This window comes from Cervus elaphus, chromosome 9, assembly GCF_910594005.1.
Source record: "Cervus elaphus chromosome 9, mCerEla1.1, whole genome shotgun sequence".
NCBI lineage: Eukaryota > Metazoa > Chordata > Mammalia > Artiodactyla > Cervidae > Cervus > Cervus elaphus.
Genome location: NC_057823.1, coordinates 96,189,894 through 96,210,188, shown reverse-complemented (window position 1 = coordinate 96,210,188; position 20,295 = coordinate 96,189,894). Strand labels below are relative to the sequence as shown.

The 20,295-nt window shown below is 38.1% G+C and overlaps 1 protein-coding gene across 1 annotated transcript; it reads left to right on the top strand.

Annotated features, from left to right (window-relative positions):
• The first annotated feature begins 248 nt into the window (after positions 1-248).
• On the top strand, positions 249-18,800 carry RIOK2 (RIO kinase 2). Its single transcript, XM_043913683.1, has 10 exons — positions 249-770; positions 3,695-3,833; positions 4,937-5,053; positions 7,134-7,309; positions 10,201-10,289; positions 12,368-12,559; positions 14,034-14,126; positions 14,990-15,514; positions 16,561-16,657; positions 18,514-18,800. The coding sequence occupies exons 1-10, from the start codon at positions 705-707 to the stop codon at positions 18,676-18,678; spliced, it is 1,659 nt and encodes a 552-aa protein (XP_043769618.1). The 5' UTR covers positions 249-704; the 3' UTR covers positions 18,679-18,800.
• The last annotated feature ends 1,495 nt before the right edge of the window (positions 18,801-20,295 follow it).

Below are 20,295 nucleotides of genomic sequence, written 5' to 3'. Positions count from 1 at the left end.
ACTGGGAACCGTCCACGTGCGCCCTTTCTCTGGAAAAGCGCGAGAGAGACGCCGACTGCAACCCCGCCCTCTCACGTCACTCCAGACCCCACCCCCAGGCAGCGCAGGCGCTCTGGGGAGTCTCAGGAAGCATCTTCGACCAAGTACGCCAAGTGACGCGAGAGTTCTCTTCCACCATGGCGGCCCGTCGTGAACATGCGCAGTTAAACACGGACCCTCTCCTGCGATTACTCATACCGGGTTTTCTTGGGTTTCCTGAGTCCAGCTCAAGTTCTCTTTGTCCCTTTCTTGATGTAACTCACTTCATCTAAAGGAGTTGCTGTTTGGAGATAAAACTTGGTCTTCTCATTAAATTACCACTCTGCTCTTAAAAGGCAGGTCGCGGGCCTTTAGACAGTCGGTCCTGACAGATATGAAAAAAAAAAAAAAAAAGTATGATCTCGAGAGCACTTAAAGAGTCAGCCAATTCAGCGACATAACAAAATCACTTTACAAAAAGTACTCTGCTTTGTTCCACTATGTGTTTCATCAGACTAAGAAGATGTTTCATTGCCCCAAGTCAGTGAGAACGGAACATCTATTTAGTGACAAGGACCTGTAGGATAAACTGCGCGTGCGCGAGCCGCTGGGGCGCTGTGAGAAGCGTGAGAAGCTGCGTTAACCGCGCCTCTGGTCGTCTGGGTTTACCTGAGTTCAGGTCCGCCATGGGGAAGGTGAATGTGGCCAAGTTGCGTTACATGAGCCGGGATGACTTCAGGGTCCTGACAGCGGTAAGAAGTACCCCGTTTTCCCCCCTTCTCTGTCCTTTTCCACCGAGCGTGCCTTTTGTCTTGTTCCAGGTTTGCTGGGAGCTGAGCAAGGCCCTAGTGCCCCCAGAACGCAGCCGACGTTAGGACTGAGGAAAAAGAAGATCAGATAGTCGGGTTTTTCAAAAGCCTTTGTCCACAAGCTTTTATTTTCCCCCACTTGAAGCAAAGGCCCCCGCTCGTCCTTCCTTTCTGCTCCCCTTCTCCAGAATCACATTCCAGTCTCTGTGGCCTGGGAAGTTTCTTTGACCCTGGGCTGCTTTTTCCAACCAAGAAGGGTTTAAGACTTTTTTTGTTGTTGTTGTTGTTTAAGACTCTTGAAGAGAATTAATTGGTAGCTGAAGAAAAGTTATGACCAACCTAGACAACATATTAAAAAGCAGAGACATTACTTTGCCAATAAAGGTCCGACTAGGCAAGGCTATGGTTTTTCCAGGAGTCACGTATGGATATGAGAGTTGGACTGTAAAGAAAGCTGAACGCGGAAAGATTGATGCTTTTGAACTGTGGTGTTGGAGAAGACTCTTGAGAGTCCCTTGGACTGCAAGGAGATCCAATCAGTCCATCCTAAAGAATATCAGTCCTGAATATTCGTTGGAAGGACTGATGCTGAAGCTGCAACTCCAATACTTTGGCCACCTGATAGGAAGAACTGAGTCATTTGCAACAACCCTGCTGCTGGGAAAGATTGAAGGCAGGAGAAGGGGAGGACAGAGGATGAGATGGTTGGATGGCATTACTGACTGGATGCTTGAGCAAGCTCCAGGAGTTGGTGATGGACAGGGAGGCCTGGCGTGCTGCAGCCCATTTGGTCGCAAAGAGTCGGACAGGACTGAACGGCTGAACTGAACTGCATTTCCTACTAACATACTCAGTCACATAGCATTCCTTCAGTTTCATTCAATCAACACATATTTAATGGATTTTTAGTAACAGTTTTAGGGAATTGCAGAGGGTACAGGACAGATAAGAGAAAGGAGACAAGTCATCCAGTAAACGAATAAATAACAGGGATATCAGGTAAAAAGTGTTATGAAGAGGATAAGAGGATAATAAAATAGAAACTCAGTGTAATGGGGGCAAGGGGCCTGAATACTGTTTTTAAACTCTTCAGTTAGACAAGACTGTCTGAGTGCAAGAATCTTGTCTGTTTTTAAAAAAGTTCCTGGCACTTGGTACTGAATAAATACTTGTTAAGTAGAAGAAAGAATGGGGGAGGGGGTGCGGGCGGACATAATAGCTGAATAGAAAGGAACCTGCCCAGTAAAGTCCCTTGCAAAGAATTGAAGGGAGAGGAAACCAGTGGTTAAGTGTGAAGACCCGCAGGCAGGAACAACTTTTGAAGACTAGAAAGGCCAGGTTGGCTGGAGCAAAGTAAGTAAGAAGCTGAAGAGTTGGAGATGTAACTGGAAAAGATGAGAGCCAGATGATATGCTGTAGATATAGAGCCATACAGGCTTGGTAAAGAATTTGAAATAAATTCTAAGTATAGGGGAGTCCCTGAATGTTTTTAAGCAGGAAAGTGACAAAAACTGATTTTATGGTCTCAGCATTATAGCACAAAGATCAACACATAGGTTAGGCATTTGCAGAATAAAATACATTTATTTAGGAGCTGTTATCTCTTGCTTAAATAGACATTGCTTAAGGACTAAACTGTGAAATGCAAATTCATTGTAAAATTTGGAAGACAATTTTTTGTCCTCCCGTAGATTCTGAAATTCAGGTAGACGTCCTCTAAATACCTAGTGTCAAAAGATACTTTCATTCTCTACTTGTTTAGCACATTAACTCATCCCTTAATGCCACTGTCAGAAATAGGGGAGTCAAGAGAATGTTAGAGAAACAGAACAAAGCATGGAAGGTGAATTAAGTTTAAAGTGTGAGGTTTTGGTTGGGACATCAGAACGATGCCAGATTTATCTTCCAAAACTTGACTTTTGCAATTCTTAAGTTCTTTTTGAAGCTCACCAAGAAGTGGCCTAATTGTTAAAATATTTCAGTCTCACTTGAGTCTTACCAGTCTTGATATAGGTGACCACCTTTCCTTGACCTTCTTCCCTTTATTTCTCCGGTGCCTCCTATATCAATAATCATACTTTGGCTGCCGTTTACCTTTTGGTGTGAATTCCTGCCCAAGTTCTGTCCCTCATCCCTCCTTTTTCTCCCATTATATTCTTGATTAATGATCACGCCCTTTCATGACTTTATCTCTTCATTAAATAATTGACAGATTTTTTTTCCTGTAGTTATTACTTCATTCCCAAGTGCAGGTCACCCTTTCCAATTTTCCTTAACATCTTCTTTTGAAGTATCTTTCTTTGAAGGATCTTCCAACACCTCAAACTCAATGTGCTCAAATAGAATTAAGCAACTTTGTCTACTTCCTCACGCCTTTCCCAAACTTCATTAAAATAATGATTATTATTATCTTAATAATCCTTCCTCTTCAACTTTCACTCTTCATTCACTTTACCCTTCCCTATCAAGTGCCGGTCTCTCCCATACTAATTTCTTCAATGCTTTCCCTCCATTCCCTTCACCTCTCCCCTATTCTGGCTTCTGTCTTCTCTGACTTAGACTGTTGTCTTTGTTCTCCAGTATACCACCTTCAGTTTTTGCCTTCCATAAATCGCTTTGCATATTCCTGCTAAATTAATGTCCTTAAAACAACCTTTTTCATGTATTTCCCTTGACTAAACATTTTCATGAGTTTCCTACTTTCCTCAATATAAAATATGACTAGGGAAGGTAATAATTATGTCTCATAATTGCTTCCGGAACTGCATGGTCAGAGAAGTTTTAAAAAAGTTAAGTTTTTACCAGAGTTTTGATAGATAGCGACTCTATGTTGATTATGGTTACATTTTTATTTTCTTCAATTTCAGGTTGAAATGGGCATGAAGAACCATGAAATTGTTCCCTGCAGTTTGGTTGCTTCTATAGCCAGCCTTAAACATGGTGGTTGTAATAAAGTCTTAAGAGAACTAGTAAAACATAAACTCATAGCTTGGGAGCGAACCAAAAGTAAGTATTTGAGGCACCATTTGTGATTTTCCATGTATTGGCTTCCCCCAGAGCAGGTATTCTAAAGGCAGATAGAAGTTGTCGTGCTAAGAAAACACTAGACCTAGAACTGACACAGCACACTTTTACCATGTTCTTCTGCTCAGAGAAGTCACCAGGCCCACCCAGATCAAAGAAGTTAGAGAAATAACTTCCACTTCCTGATAAGGGATTAGGAAGTTCCAGGTGCAGAAGAGCAAGTAGAATAGAGATACTATTGCTACTGTCTTGGGAAAGTACAGTCGGCCAAAGGACTCTAGAGCATTACCTCTCAAACCATTGTGGCGATGGTTTGTGGTTCTTTTCCACCTTTATAAAGGGTCCATACCTTTATAAAATAATATAAATACTAGAAAGATGAAATTAAAAATTGACAAAGTACAGGCACATATTCCTTCTTGTTAGAATTAAAGACAAGATAATTTTGTGATATTGATAGAAAAATATTTTAACTTAACCACTTAATTTCAGTTTGTATAGGGCTTCCCTGGTAGCTCAGTTGGTAAAGAATCTGCCTGCAATGCAGGAGACCAAGGTTCAATTCCTGGGTTGGGAAGATCCCCTGGAGAAGGGATAGGCTACCCACTCCAGTATTCTTGGGCTTCCCTGGTGGCTCAGCTGGTAAAGAATCTGCCTGCAATGTGGGAGACCTGGGTTTGATCCCTGGGTAGGGAAGATCCCCTGGAGAAGGGAAAGGCTACCCACTCCAGTATTCTGGCCTGGAGAATTCCAAGGACTATAGTCCATTGGGTTGCAAAGAGTCAGATGCCACTGAGACAAATTGATACAAAAATTTTTAGCTTAACCACTTAATTTCAGTTTGTATAACTTGTCACAGACTAGTAACAAGCCTTTACAGACAGGTGTCAGTCTGTAGATTACAGTCTGAGTAACACTGCTCTAGAGAAGAAATAAAAATTACAGGAAATGCCAAAACTCATAAGACTAGGTAGCCAGTCTTTTTCCAGCTAAGACTTCCCAGGTTTAAATTGTTCTCTTGACATGATGTGACTTGACGGTACAATATAACTAAAATATGATCTTTCTCATTTGATTTTGTCTAGCTGTCCAGGGCTATCGGTTGACAAATGCAGGCTATGATTACCTAGCTTTGAAAACATTGTCTTCTAGACAGGTGGTTGAGTCTGTTGGAAACCAGATGGGTGTTGGCAAAGAATCTGGTAAGTGCTAACTAATAGTACTATTTTGAGTGCATTATTTGCTTTAATTTATATTTCCCTTAAAAAATGAGTCATCTCTTTAATTTTCTATTTTTCTGACTAAACAGTAAATTGAAAAATTGTTTGGAAGCAATATGGATTTTGAAATTACCCTTATTTGGTAAATTGTTTTTTCATAAGTCTACCACTGAAAGTTCAGTTATACCAAGAAATAGTTTTCCTATACTAACTGAAATCTTTGGCAAAAACTTTATATGTTCTTACTTTAATATCTGAAAAACTGGACATTTGTAATAATTTTTAAAAATACTACAAGGAAGTTCTAAAAACCACATTTTTTTTCATAACAGCAGTATGATCAACAAGGCAAAGTTAATTATGTGTAGAACACAGAAAAAAATTCTGAAATAGCATTAAAGAAATACTTATGTATTGGTTTTTTTATGTGTGATAAAAATAAAGAACAGGGGGTGATTTTCTTTATGACATGCTGCTTATACACGGCTTTTTGTCTTACATAGTTTATCCTGTACAGTTACATAATTTAAACTGAGAGCAAAAAAATTAGAAGCAAAAGAACTATCAGAAAACCTATTTCAAAGGAGGTTGTTTTGGGTACTTCATATGATTTGGATGTCTGTTATATTATTATCCAAACTATTTATATTTAATAAGGCTTCCCAGGTGTTGCGAACTTCCCTGGTGGCTCAACAGTAAAGAATCTGCCTGCCAATGCAAGAGATTCAGGTTCAGTTCCTGGGCCAGGAAGATCCCCTCTAATAGGAAATGGCAACCCACTCTAGTATGCTTGCCTAGAAAATTCCATGGAAAGAAGAGCCTGGTGGGCTGCAGTCCATGGGGTTACAAAGAGTCAGAGGTGACTGAGCACACACGTACAAGTAATATTAGATTCCTAAATATGAGAAGGTATGTGGACATGTATAGCTGTAATGAAACACTTTTTTTGAGATACACTTCCTCTTAATGTTTTTTATGTCCAATTTTTTTCAATTAAAAAAAAATGGCTTTTTTTTTTTAAGAACTTCATTACTTGCAAAATGATGAAGTACAGAAGAGAGTACAATGAAAAGTGAATCTTAACTCCTAACCCAGGTCTCCATCTCCTGTTATTACTTCCCAAAGCTATGACTGTTTATTTAATAGCCCTTATGTCCTAGAAATATTCTGTGTCAATACAAGTATATTATGTACTGAGGATATATGTATCTTTTTTAATCATAGGTGAAAGCAAGCAGTCCTTAACAATTCTACACATTGATTTTTTTCCGTTGGGTGCATCCATGACATTTCATATCAGCATAGATGTCTTCCTCATAGTTGTCAAGTATTACATTCTTAGAAATTAAATTATTAGAGCTAAAGTTAGGTACATTAAGAATTTTGGTATGACCAAATTTCCTGCAATTTGTGTCAGTTTATAATCTCACCCACATCAGAGAGAGAGGCTGTTTGTCTTGAGTAATTAGGACATGTTCTAAATGTCAGTGATAGAATATTTATGGGAAGATCTGCTCCATTCTGATTACTGTAGGATTATATTCTGACACTCAGTGTTTATTCATTGAAGCAGTTTAAGAATTGAACTTTACATTGCTGAAAAAGTTTTTGTTGTTTTGTTTTTCTATTTTATTTATTTATTTTTTTGGCCTCGCCCCACAGCATGTAGGACTAGCTCCTAACCACTGTTAAGTGTAGAGTCTTAACCACTGGACCACTGGGGAAGTCCCTTTTGTAAAGGAAAATGTTATTAATCCCTTCTCATACATGTAAGACACTAAAGAACAATTAGATGTTTTCACAGTATATTTAATTGAGCATTAAACACCTTTGGAAGCAATAACTTTTGATACCTTTGCACCCCTGTTTTCTTTGTAGTAGATATTAATACATGTCATCACTTTGAATTGTAACTAAAATAAAGAGTTTTGCCGAATAAGTATTTCAAGTTATTGAGAAAGATAACATTTGGTACAACTAAAATCAAAGTTAAAAAATTAGAATTCATTAAACTTACTGGAACAAAAATATAATAATGATCCTTTTAAAATTTTGACTTTAGATATTTACATTGTTGCAAATGAAGAAGGGCAGCAGTTTGCATTAAAGCTTCACAGACTGGGAAGAACCTCCTTTCGAAATCTGAAAAACAAGCGTGATTACCATAAACACAGGCATAACATGTCTTGGCTTTATTTATCTCGTCTCTCTGCCATGAAAGAATTTGCTTATATGAAGGTACTTTTAATTAATTTTAAATTAGTAACCAAACAGTATATGTAGTTGAAAGGTTGTAGTGACATGCATCAGTCCGTTGCCTCCATATCTCCCTACCCCCTGTCACAGTCCTTGCAGACAGTCACTTTTAACTCTTTTGACTGTTTCTGTTATTTGTTTTTCTGGTGGTTTCCCTTCTATGCAAAAGTGTTTTTAGCTGTTATAAATGCATAAAGGCAACTTTTATGCAGCAGTGTTAACAAGGTAGAGTAGCCTGAAATAATTAATGATGTAAATGTATGTGTGTGAATGTATATTTGTTCAGTGTATATATGTATGTCTGTCTCTAATTAAAAACACCAGATAGTTACCTTCTTCAGAAACCTTAATGTCTCAGATAAGTTGACTATTATTTTTTTCCCCTCAATGGAAGAAATGTTAATTTATGAATTTATATGTATATTAGAAATGGTAGAAATCTTAGTTTTTAATCTTTTACCTTTCAAAATAAGTTCAGTATAGATTTATTAAGTATCTTAAAAATATCCAAGTTACTTGTCTTCACTAGTAAATTAAATAAAAAAGTAACTACATTTTTACTATTCTCGCCAGTAGAATTTATTTGTTATAACTTTTTAAAATTTTGAATTATTGACAGTTGTATGACCTGTTGTTTCTTGGGAGTTTCATGTACTTAAATTTTTAGTAATCATGAGGAAAGAATCCTCAAGGCAGTATAAATAAGTGCTGCTAATATCATATATACTGTGTTTTTTGTCTTATACCAATGTTTGTGTCCTGTGACCACACACCATTACTCATCAGTAATGTGAGTAAGCAGTTTGGTAGGAATTCTTGCACATTTCCCCCAAACTATAGTAAATATTTTCTTGGTGTGTTTATAGGAAGATACAGGAGTAAAGTCTGGTTGTACATAAATATGCTTTGTAAGTTTAGTCTTTCTTTTCTTAAGTAAAAATAAGATTGAGCTTTAACTTAAGGGTTATGGCACAGGGCTAAACCACTGTGACATTAGTTAAAGTTGTTATATACTTGTGAGCTGCCAAGGCTCAGATCCAAAACCATTTGGGTTTAAAAATAAAAAATGTACAACCAAGCAGACAGTCACTGGGGAATGGGAAGTAGTTCAGTTCCTGTCTAAGGAAGGTAGGAAAGAGTAGACAGCATCATAAAAGTAACCCTGTTAAGCATACATTGAGTGTCAGCTCTGTGCCTACCTCTCTGTTGAGTATTTTGCAGCGTAGGAGTGGGAGGGTGGAGGTGAATAGTGAATACCAAAGGAGTAACAACAGTCTGTCTTAAAATTAGGAAGGTAACGAACACATGCCTGGAGCCTATTATAGAGTGAAATAAGTCAGAAAGAGAGATATAAATGTCATTTACTAATGCATATATATGGACTCTAGAAAGAGGGTACTGATGAATTTATTTGCAGGGCAGCAGTGGAGAAACAGACATAGAGAACAGACTTATAATAGACTCGGGGGATGGGAGGAAGGAGAGGGTGAGCTGCGTGGAGAGAGTAACTTGGAAACTTACATCACCGTATGTAAAGCAGACAGGTGCTGGGAATTTGCTGTATGTCTCAAGGAACTCAAACGGGATCTGTAACAATCTAGAAGGCCGGATGGGGAGGCAGATGGGAGGGGGGGAGGGGACAGGGGTGTACCTGTGGCTGATTCTTGATGTTTGACAGAAAACAAAATTCTGTAAAGCAGTTACCCTTCAATTAAAAATTAAAGTAAAAAACAGTTTAAATGTCAGATCATGTTGAGTTTAGAGAAACTTCTGTAGAGTAAAAGGAATTTTCTTGAATGGGATTTGCAATGTCTTGTCTATAAGGAAAAGACAAGTCTGTGTACTTTGCAAAGGAGCCAGAATGACAGACAGGAATGTGAGTGTGAGCCCTGTGTGTACGGATGACAGTCATCAAGGTGGCTGTTAGGATCGCACTCTAGAATATTTATTGGACAGAGTATTGAAGAGAACTAGGACTGAACAAGCAGATTAAGGAGTTTTGAAAACTAGGGAAAGTTATTCAGACTGAAATCAATATTTACAGCATTGTAGGTTTTTTAAAATGGAGCATTGACACAAGCATCTTAGTTGGTACTAGTACACTGAGGAAAGGTTTGGTGTGCAGCGCTGAACCGTTGTTGATGTGGTTGGGGTAACAGTGACAAAGCCCTGTTAGAAATGGCAGCATCCCGAATGGCAGAATGCAGAAAACTACGATATTTTGAAGGAAGTAATAAAAACACGACTTTGGAAGCAGTAGGATAGGAAAAGTTAACAGGGGGAAAATGAATTTATGAACGGCGGGTAGTAACATTTGACTCAGATTCCCAGTGTTTGTGACTGCAGCGATTCTTTGTCACGTGAGAGATTGGTGTTGTGGTCCGAAGGAAAAAGTCGGTGCTCTATAAACTAAAATGTCCAATATACTGAAATATTTCATTTCCTGATATACCAGAAGACAGTGTTTCCTAAATCACAGTTTATTTCCATTTGAATTTTTTAAGCACACTCCAGTAAATGACTGGAGTCTACAAAATAGAAGAGGATATACATATCCTAAGAGACTGAACTGCTTGAAGGCAGAGACATTTTCACACTCATTTTTGTAACCCTAGCACAATGTGTATTTGGTAAACGTTCAGTAAATGAATATTTGGTAAAAAAGTGAATTACAAAACTGATTTCCAATTTTATTTTTATATATAGCTCATCCTGTGCTGTGAATAAGTCATACGTAATCATGTGTTAACTGTAATATTGTGAAGGTTATGATTTTTTTTTTCCCCTGGTTTTGGACAGGTACACTTAACTTTATTGTTCCCTAAAAATTAATGACCTCTTCATTACTTTTTACCTATTTTGCTGTGTTTTAGGCATTGTATGAAAGGAAATTTCCAGTTCCAAAGCCAATTGATTATAATCGCCATGCAGTGGTCATGGAACTCATAAATGGCTATCCTCTGTAAGTATTTATTATTCTTAAAACTATGAGTTCTAATAAATAGTTGTAAGGTTCAGTTTTTTAAAATAAGTTTTTTCCATTGAATGGAGTATGACTTTGGGGAGGTTAGAAATTAACATAAAGCAGTAGACTTAAAGGCAAATTGAAAATTCAGTTTCATTCTGACAATGTGGATTTTTATTAACAATCTAGTGTGTGCCAAGCACTGTTCAAGGCACCCCAATAAACAAAGTCCCTGTCCTCACAGAGCTTACGTTCTGATGGAAGGAAACTTACAATAAATAGCTGAACAAGGAATTGTATGATACATCAGATAGTGGTGAATGCTATGGATAAAAATAAAATAGGATAAGTGGGACAAGAAATACTGAGATAGATGTGGAAGGCTGGGGTGATCAGGAAAGTTCTCATTGGTAAAGCGACTTTTCAGCAGAATCCTGAAAGAAGCGAGAGAAGAAATGATGCGGATATATAAGAACATTCTAGGCAGAGAAAAGAGCAAAAGTCCTGAGATGGGCGCTTACCTTCATGTTCAGGGAACAGTGAGGAGGCCACTGTGGCTGGAGCTAACTCTCAGGGAAAAAATTGTGAGTGATGAGATCAGAGACTATTTTGGTAGAGAGGATATATTTAAATATGAGTGTTAGTTGCTCAGTCGTGTTGGACTCTTCGCAGCCCTACGGACTGTAGCCTACCAGACTCCTCTGTCCATCGAATTCTCCAGGCAAGAATTCTGGAGCGGATTGCCATTCCCTTCTCCAGGGGATCTGCCTGACACAGGGATCAAACCCAGTCTCCCACATTACAGGTGGATTCTTTACCAGCTGAGCTACCAGGGACGCCCAACGTTGAGTAACTTTAGGGTTGATTTGATACACTTCTGGTTCCTCACACGACAGCCACTGAGACAATATTACAGGGACCATTTTGATTGAGACAGGAAGCGATTGGAGGATTCTTCTGGTGGCGGTGACAGTACTAACCACTGGCTGCCAGGGAACTCCCTAGCACTGGAGGAGTTTTGAATTGAGAAGAGACGATCTGACTAATGCTGTGATGGGATCACTCGGGCTGCCTATTGAAAATATACTAAAGGAAGACTGGGACAGGATTAGGAAGAAAGTTAGGAGATTATTATAATCCTCAAAAGAGATGATGGTAGTCTAGATCAGAGTAGTAGATGTGAAGGTAAGGGAACAGTTGTCAGATTCTGGATGTGTTTTACAGTCAGGGCCTACATGATTTGTTTGAGATTGGATATTGATAAGAAGGAAGTGGCAAGTAAAGATCTGGGGCCTGAATAATGAATTAATTAGAGGGATAAAGTTGCCACTTATAGAAATGGGAAAGGCTGCAGGAAGACAGTTGGGAGTTAGAGAGTGGGGCAGAATCAGAGGTTCACTTGGGGACATGGTCAGTTAAAGATGCCTAGAAGCTCAGGGGAAGTCTAGATTGAAGTCTGTGAATGAGATCAAGAATGGTTAAAACAACAGGTTTTAGGATTCGCCTTTGAGGAGCTCCAAAATTTATAGGTCAGAGAAAAGCTGAAAAACTAGCTAAAAAGACTAAGAAGGAATGATCAGTGCAGAAAGAGGACAGCCTTAAGAGTTAGTAGGCCAAGGGTCAAGTGAAAGGATCTGCTTCAAGGACCAGGAAGGGATTAGCTAATAGACCAGATTATGATGAAGATCAAGAACTGACCACTGGATATGGCAGGTCATTTGGAAGTCATTGGTGGTTTTGACAAGAGCCATTTTATTGGAGCAGGATGAATGAAAGCCTATTTGAAATGAGTTCATTAGAATGGGAGGAAAAAAATTGGAGAAAGCACAACTAGAGGAGTTGGGTTATAAAGAATGCGGAACAAAGAATGTGTGTAATAGTGGGAAGATGATGCAGATTTGAGTGGGTTGTAGCTTTTTTTTTTTAAATAAGAGGTATTATGTCTATATGCAGATAGGAATGAAGAGAGGCTAGCAAGGCTTGAAATGGAAATAATATTTATATGTAAATACACCCAATGCTTGCTTTCATTAAAATCATGAATGAGGACAAATGAACCATTTCCATACTTTCAGATGTCAAATACACCATGTTGAAGATCCTGCATCAGTATATGATGAAGCTATGGAACTAATTGTTAAACTTGCAAATCATGGACTGATTCATGGAGATTTCAATGAATTCAATCTAATTTTGGATAAAGATGACCACATTACCATGATCGATTTTCCACAAATGGTTTCAACTTCTCATCCCAATGCTGAATGGTATACTCTGGACATGGCTGTGTTTATGTGTGCTGCAGTCATTTTTTAATTTATTCTTAAGTTTTAAGCCTTGTCATACTGCCATTTGGGTTAATAACTGTTTTGAAGTGGCTGATAAGGATATCAAAGTGCTAGGATCTTTCCACCTAAGAACTTTTCTTATTCCTCAGTATTTTAAAGGGGGGAAAAATGCACATTGATCCAGTTTTTAAAATTTATTCATTAAAATAATATTGTTTATTAGAAGTCTGAAGAAACTGTTTACTTTTATAAATCATCAAAAGAATTTGAATTACTCTTATAAGTTGACAAACTTGCAAAAGTCAAGCTTTCTTAGCAATGGAACTATCTATTCAAACAAACTTTTGGGTGTAAGCCCAATTTTTAAAACAAAAGCCTGCTAAGAAGTAGGGACACAGAAGGGGGGACCCTGGTCACCATCCTCTCTGCCTTTTTCTGCTTTTCTCTCTGTTGCATAGTTGCCTCCAAGAGGATTTCACCCAGCATAATTTAATAACTTTTTATGGCCTTAATGAAAGTTGTGGTTTTATACTAAACCTCAGTTGCAGACAATGATACCACCTCCTGTCATTTTTAGCTTTTATTTTGTTAAGAGAAAGGAATTCACGTAAAACCTCATCCTGACACAGGGCAGAATCAATTTATGTACTGTGATAATCTTATTTCTCATGCTACTTGACCATCTAAACAAGCCCAATTGTGAAATATGACAGAACATTTTCCTTTATGTGTTTGTATTCCATGATGCAATTGAGCATAATCAAATTAAGGTTGAGTACTTTTCTCTCCTGTTCTCTCAATTCCATGTCATCCTGTCTCTTAATTCTCCCTTTCTGGACACCTTCTAGAGAATTTAATATGTTCCTGCTACTTTATGGTTACCTAAAAAGCACCCTGATATTCAGAGGTCCTTCTGTTCCCAGATTAACATGTCTTCAGATTACTATTTATAAGCCATAGCATTATTAATCTCATATAGATGTTTACTGCATATCAGCTATTGGGTAATAAAGATAATATAACCGTAACATTCATTAGCCCACAAACTTTTTCTTATGAGTCACTGGTCTGTTTTTGTCTTCAACTTTCCCAGTTGACTAGAGGTTCTAGTGAGCGTAGCTGATGGGAACTATAACTAGACAGACTGAAAAGTAGAAATTGGCCCCCAAACTGGGTTTCATATGTGCATCTGTCACAGTATGGGAAAACCTTGAGTTTATTCTAACCATAGGAACTGTATGCCCTTGACAGCTTATAGTCCTTGTTAGTTCCTCTGCTTTTAGTTTTAGTTTTTCAGATATTGGCAACTGATTTATTTTTCTTTTGAGTAACATCCTTTTCTCTTTCCTGTAAGGATAAGAGTGTCATAACAAATAGCAGGGATGTTGTCATTGGCTAATAAGGAAAAAGATGAGCAACAAAGTCTATAAAAAAATGATTCTTGCTTTTGCAGGTATTTTGACAGAGATGTGAAATGCATTAGAGATTTCTTCATGAAACGTTTCAGCTATGAAAGTGAGCTTTTCCCAACCTTTAGTGATATAAGGTTTGTACACTGCATTGCATAAAATGATAGAATTCTGTTAAAATCCCTGATTTAGTTACTTAGAAACACTTTCATCTAAAAATTTTTCGAATAGTGACCTTTGGTACGTTATAATCGTTGTTCAGTATCACTGCTGGTAATATACAAATGAAACTTAAAAACTATGCCTGCCTGTGGTCCATTAACCTTACTGAATTTGGAAGAGGAACATACTTGCTAAGTCACTTCAGTCGGGTCCGATTCTGTGCAACCCCATAGACGGCAGCCCATCAGGCTCCCCTGTCCCTGGGATTCTCCAGAGCAAGAACACTGGAGTGGGGTGCCATTGCCTTCTCCAGGAACATACTTAGTTTCTTATAAATTCAAGAACTCTTATTCAATAGCGGATGCTCTATGAATAACAAATTTTTAAAGAATAAAGTCCTATTTATCAGAATTTGTGTTTTTCCTTTATTCACTGTAGAAACTATCTTTAATTGATTCATGGAACATAATTCTCACAGCCAAATTTTCTCATTTTATATGCTCAGTTAAGATGCTGGTTTTTGATTTAGGATGATTGACCCAATTTAAAATTGTTACCCCCCCCCCCGAAAGTTAATTTATTGTCAGTATGCTCTGAAATTTCTGTAACTTTTCTAATATCTGTTGCCCTTCACAGTCCTTTTATTCTTAAATGACAACTAACATATATCCTTGATATTTGTGTACTTAAGTGATTTAAGTATTATCTTTTAGGCAGAGAAAAACCTTTAAAATCTATAAACTGTTAAATCCATTTGAGAGTCATACTGAATATACTTCCCCATGTTAGGTGGATTTTTTTTTCTCTTTCTAAATGCATAACATTCTTTTTTTCCTAGGAGGGAGGACTCTCTTGACATAGAGGTTTCTGCCAGTGGCTACACAAAGGAGATGCAGGCAGATGATGAACTACTTCATCCAGCAGGTCCAGATGATAAAAATATTGAAACAGAGGAGAGATCTGAATTCTCACTTTCTGATGAAGAGATGTCAGAAAGAGCCAAGGATTGTAGATCAGAAAATGAAAGTGGACGGAACTCTGTAGGTGAATCAGTTGACTGCTGTTGCAGATCATTCGAAAACCTTGAGCAAATAAAGGAAGGTAGTTTGTCAGAGGACAATGCTGATGCACACAATTTTGAAATGACTGAATTCAGTCAAGCTTTAGAAGAAATAGAAGGGCAGGTTGTTGAAAACAGCTCTGTAACTGAATTTTCTGGGGAGAACAGCAGATGTGAACATGACAGCAGGCAAGATCATGAGACAGGTCAAGGTGGAATCCTCGTGGGCCCTGAGGAAGCTGAAGATGAGTGCCCTCATCTGATTGCCTTGTCATCGTTGAACAAAGAATTCAGGCCTTTCAGGTATAGATTTTTGTTGATTATTTTTTTACTTTAATCTGGAGACCTATACTTTGATTCTGGTAAATGAGTGCTTTTTTCAAATGGCATGACAGCTGTTTTCTGCATCGGTATGTGCAGATAGCTCAGTCAGTAGAGCATCCTTTTAAACTGAGGGTCCAGGGTTCAAGTCCTTGTTCCAGCGCAACATTCCTTTGGGGCTTCCCCGGTAGCTCAGCTGGTAAAGAATCCACCTGCAATGCAGGAGGCCCCGGTTCGATTCCTGGATCGGGAAGATCCGCTGGAGAAGGGATAGTCTACCCACTGCAGTGTTGGGCTTCCCTGGTGGCTCAGCCGGTAAAGAATCTGCCTGCAATGCAGGAGACCTGGGTTTGATCCCTGGGTTGGGAAAATGCTCTGGAGAAGGGAACGGCTACCCACTCCAGTATTCTGGCCTGGAGAATTCCATGGACTGTACAGTCCATTGAGTCGGAAAGAGTCGGACACAGCTAAGCGACTTTCACTTTCATACGCAGAATGAAAGCAAATATCACTTTTATTGTTAAAATTCAAATAACTCTATCTACCGTTGACTTGATGCTACCACATATATTCAGTTTTAAGCAGTTCTGCCTTAAAATTCAAATGATTACTTTCAAATAATAAATTGAGGTTTTAGACACATGAATTGTTTGTATTTTTTAATAATTATTTGTCTAACGTATGTTTGATTAATGTATAGTGTAATAAAAATGTAGTAAGTGTGCTCTTAATATGCATACTTAAAATGGATTTTCTCTGGTACTTTGAAACTTCTGTACTTATTTGTTAGTGTACAATTAAAAATTGCCATTACATTATTTTTCTTGTAAGATTTTTTTTTTTGGACAAATATCACATATTCGTGAATCAGCCTCAGCTTAGATAGCAAAAGATCTAAAATTTAACTTTTAGGGTTTGGGGTAGTTTAATGAAATGGCTTTATTTCAGAATATTGATAGTAATATTGTATAAATTAAGCATAATTAAAGATTAAGGATTAACTATGTAAATGTTTGATTCATTTTTAGAGATGAAGAAAATATGGAAGATACTAATCTTCATAGAACAAGAACTCTGAGTGTCGCTTCTGTGGGCAGTGTTTTAAGCTGTTCAACAATTCCTCCGGTAACTGTTCATTCGACATTTCCAGGGTGTTTACTGGGTCACTGCTGTGGGCTTCCCAGGTGGTGCTAGTGGTAAAGAACCTGCCTATCAATGCAGGAGACATAAATACAACCCACTCTGGAATTCTTGCCTGGAGAACCCCCATGGACAGAGGAACCTGGCAGGCCACGGTCCATAGGGTTGCAAAGAGTTGGACACGACTGAAGCGGCTGAGCACGCACAGAACCACACGGTCTGCAGTTGGTTGAATCTGCAGTCGCAGAGGCACCTCTGATGCAGGCGGCTGGCTCTTCAAGTTATACTCAGATTTTGGACTGTAAAGTGGGTCCATGCCCCTAACACAGCCTCGTTCAAGGATCAACTGTATTTTAGTTCCCATTTCATCATTCTTTTTAAATATACTAATGTGGATTTTTTTCCCACTTATGAGTTGTGATTTGGAAATAACTGACCCTCAGAATTCTGAAGGTGTTGCTCTATTGTTAAGACACCAAGCTTATGATGCTGATCTGATTCAGGTTTCTGGTCTCCTGGGATGAGGAACTGTGACAGTTGCCTAGTTTCCTGAGATAGAGAAAAATCACTCCCATGTTAAACTTTCAGCCAGTCCTAATGCTTTCAGTCATGAAACTTCTGCAGTACCAACCAGGTGCTTCTGAAACTCTGACTTTCCTGAGACTGCATCTCATAGGGTCTCAGCCTCTGCAGGAACTTGCATTCTGATTCTTGTTTCCCTTTCTCTTCTTTTACTTTTCTTCCCATTGAGAATCATCAAAGTGAAATAAAGAGGGATAACTTGTTAAAGCCTGTCTGCCTGACTATGTGAGATAATCCAAAGTCTGCATTTAACTAGACTCATCCAGATTTTTACACTAATACACATTTTAGTGTAAGAAACACTACATTAGGAAGACTAGTTTTCCTAGTTCCTTTTTACCTCTCACATCCATTAATCTTTCCTTTTTCATGACAGGTTTTTAATAAATGCTTCTTTGTGCCTAACAGGCATATTAAGAAGAGCCCCTTGCTTCAGTCAGTTTCACCATTCAACTTCTTTTTTTAGGAGAGAGGTTGGATGATGTAAGATTATATATGATTAAATAACAGGCTGGATACTCCAGAGGGGGGAAAAAAAGTTGCTGTGAACAAAATATTCATCTTGCACGTCATTTGGCATTGGCAGCCAGTGTCTTAAGTGATAAAGAAATAATTTGAATTTATGATCATTCATCATGTGAAAACATACATTTCTCCCAGAAACTGTATGAGGACTTTTCCATGAGTAACTCCCGCCATCAAGTCATTTCTATACCTAAAGTTAGGAAGGCGCTCTTGCGTGTATTTGACCAGTACTAAATGCTTTCAAACATAATTTTCTGCTACAGAACCATGCCTACGTTTACTTAGAAAGCAAAGGAATAGGCAGATTTTTTTGTCTTGGGTTTTTTTGGTTTTTTTGTTGGTGGTGGTGGTTTTGTTTTCCATTGTACTGTGTTTGAGTTTTGGGGGTTGGTTTGGCAGTTTGTTGGTTTTTCCCAGTTTTTCTAGTGACACTAGGTGGCACTATGATTTGTTACTCAAAAAATTGTGACTGTTCACTACTATCCTGCCATACCGTGCTTTTAGCTGTAATCCGTATTTGAGTTAAGAATTTAATTCCTCCTATTTTGTAGCAGTTCAGTGTTTTGTTTTATTGCTGGTTAATAGGTATACCGTCAGTGTTTAGAACTTTTTAAACTCAAGCTTTTAATAGAAAATTTTAAAACATTAGCAGTGTAAATCTTTCTTTTATTGACCATTTACTGTCTATCAAAATAATCAGTTTTCAGTGATACTAATTCATAATATCTTTCCAGGAATTGGTGAAACAGAAGGTGAAACGTCAGTTGACAAAACAACAAAAATCAGCTGTGAGACGACGGTTACAGAAGGGAGAAGCAAATATATTCACCAAGCAACGGCGCGAAAACATGCAAAATATTAAATCAAGTTTGGAAGCAGCTAGCTTTTGGGGAGAGTAATATATTTAAGACCTTGACTGTATTGCACAAAGTTACTGTGATCCCTTTTAAAGCCACCTTTAGTATTTTTTGGACCAAGGCAGATATATAAATAGGTAAATAAACCCTCTTTCATCGATAAACTTGACTCATTCAATACATGTTTTCTAAAAAATAGATAAGAGTAAAATTGTCTGCAAAAGCAACACAGTTTTCCGAGTTATTTTTGTTAGGAATGTTTGAGAATTTTTTGAAATCTCAGTATCGCTGTATTTGTCGTTTCTTTGCTCTCTGCCAGTAGGTTGCTTGGTTTCATGTCACAGCTTTTCCATTTACCAGTGGGAACGTCCAAGTGAATCGCATTTCTCTCTCCCTCTTTTTCTCCTCTGCCTCGGTTTTCGTACTGTTAAAATTGGGTTTATAACTACTTTGTAGTATTGTTTTGAGGACTGTATGAGAGATCGCATAGAAAGCACTTGGAACAATGCCCAGCACCTTAAAGTGTACCTGGGCATTGGAATGATAATCGTAATGATGTTTTATCTTTCAGAAAATTTGCTAATAACTTGGTTGTGTTTCATTTAGCCACTGGAAGAATTTACTGCCATCCATTTTTTTTAGTCTCTATTATTAAGGATAAGTCAGTAATGTCTGTCTATTTTCCATTACTTAAATCAGTAACATGATAATGGGAGCAGAAACTTGAGACAGTCTCACCGTGATTTTTTTACTGTTTCTGGATTTTATGCAGCCTGAGCAGAAGTGGACTCAAGGGTGGGGAGGAGTAGAAAGGGTGAGAAGTGGAGCATTCTGATATCCTCAGCTGGGTGGCTTGAAAACATGTTTCGCATCAAAGTTAACAAATGTAGTTGACCCTTGAACAACAAGGGTTTGAGCTGCGAGGGTCCACTTATACACGGATTTTTTTTTTTTTTTTTCTTCAGTAAACACATAACTACAGTTCTGTTTGGTCTGAGGTTGGCTGAATCTGCAGGTGTAGGAGGACTGACTGTAAAGTTACAGGTGGATATTTTGCTGCCTTGGGGGTCATTTCCCCCAGGAAAAAAAATAACATACTGCATGGTTTCTCCCTCAAAGACTTTTATTATCCAGTGAGATGTGAAAATGGGTTCTTAGATACATGTGACTGATGATAATCCAGTCTCTTCAGCATCAGCATGGCCAGGAAAAGAGATGTCACCTGCAGTGGAGATGGCCACTAGATGGCAGTGTCACCCCACAGTCACCAGCCAGGATGACCTTGAATTTCTTTTTTTTTTTCCATTTATTTTTATTAGTTGGAAGCTAATTACTTTACAATATTGTAGTGGTTTTTGCCATACATTGACATGAATCAGCCATGGATTTATATGTGTTCCCCATCCCGATCCCCCCTCCCGACCTTGAATTTCTTGATTCTGTAGTTACCGTTGGCCAGGAGATAACAACAGCAGATTCTTTTCCAAGCTTGATAAAGATAGCAGATTCCCTTTAACCTTTGCAAAACTAGTTTTACTGTCCATTCACAGTAAACCTATCTGGTAAATTCACTTTAATAATAATACAGATATAAGAAAATGTCAAATCCAAGTCCCTTGATAATTATACTAATTTTGAAAGTATTTACATAGCTTTGAA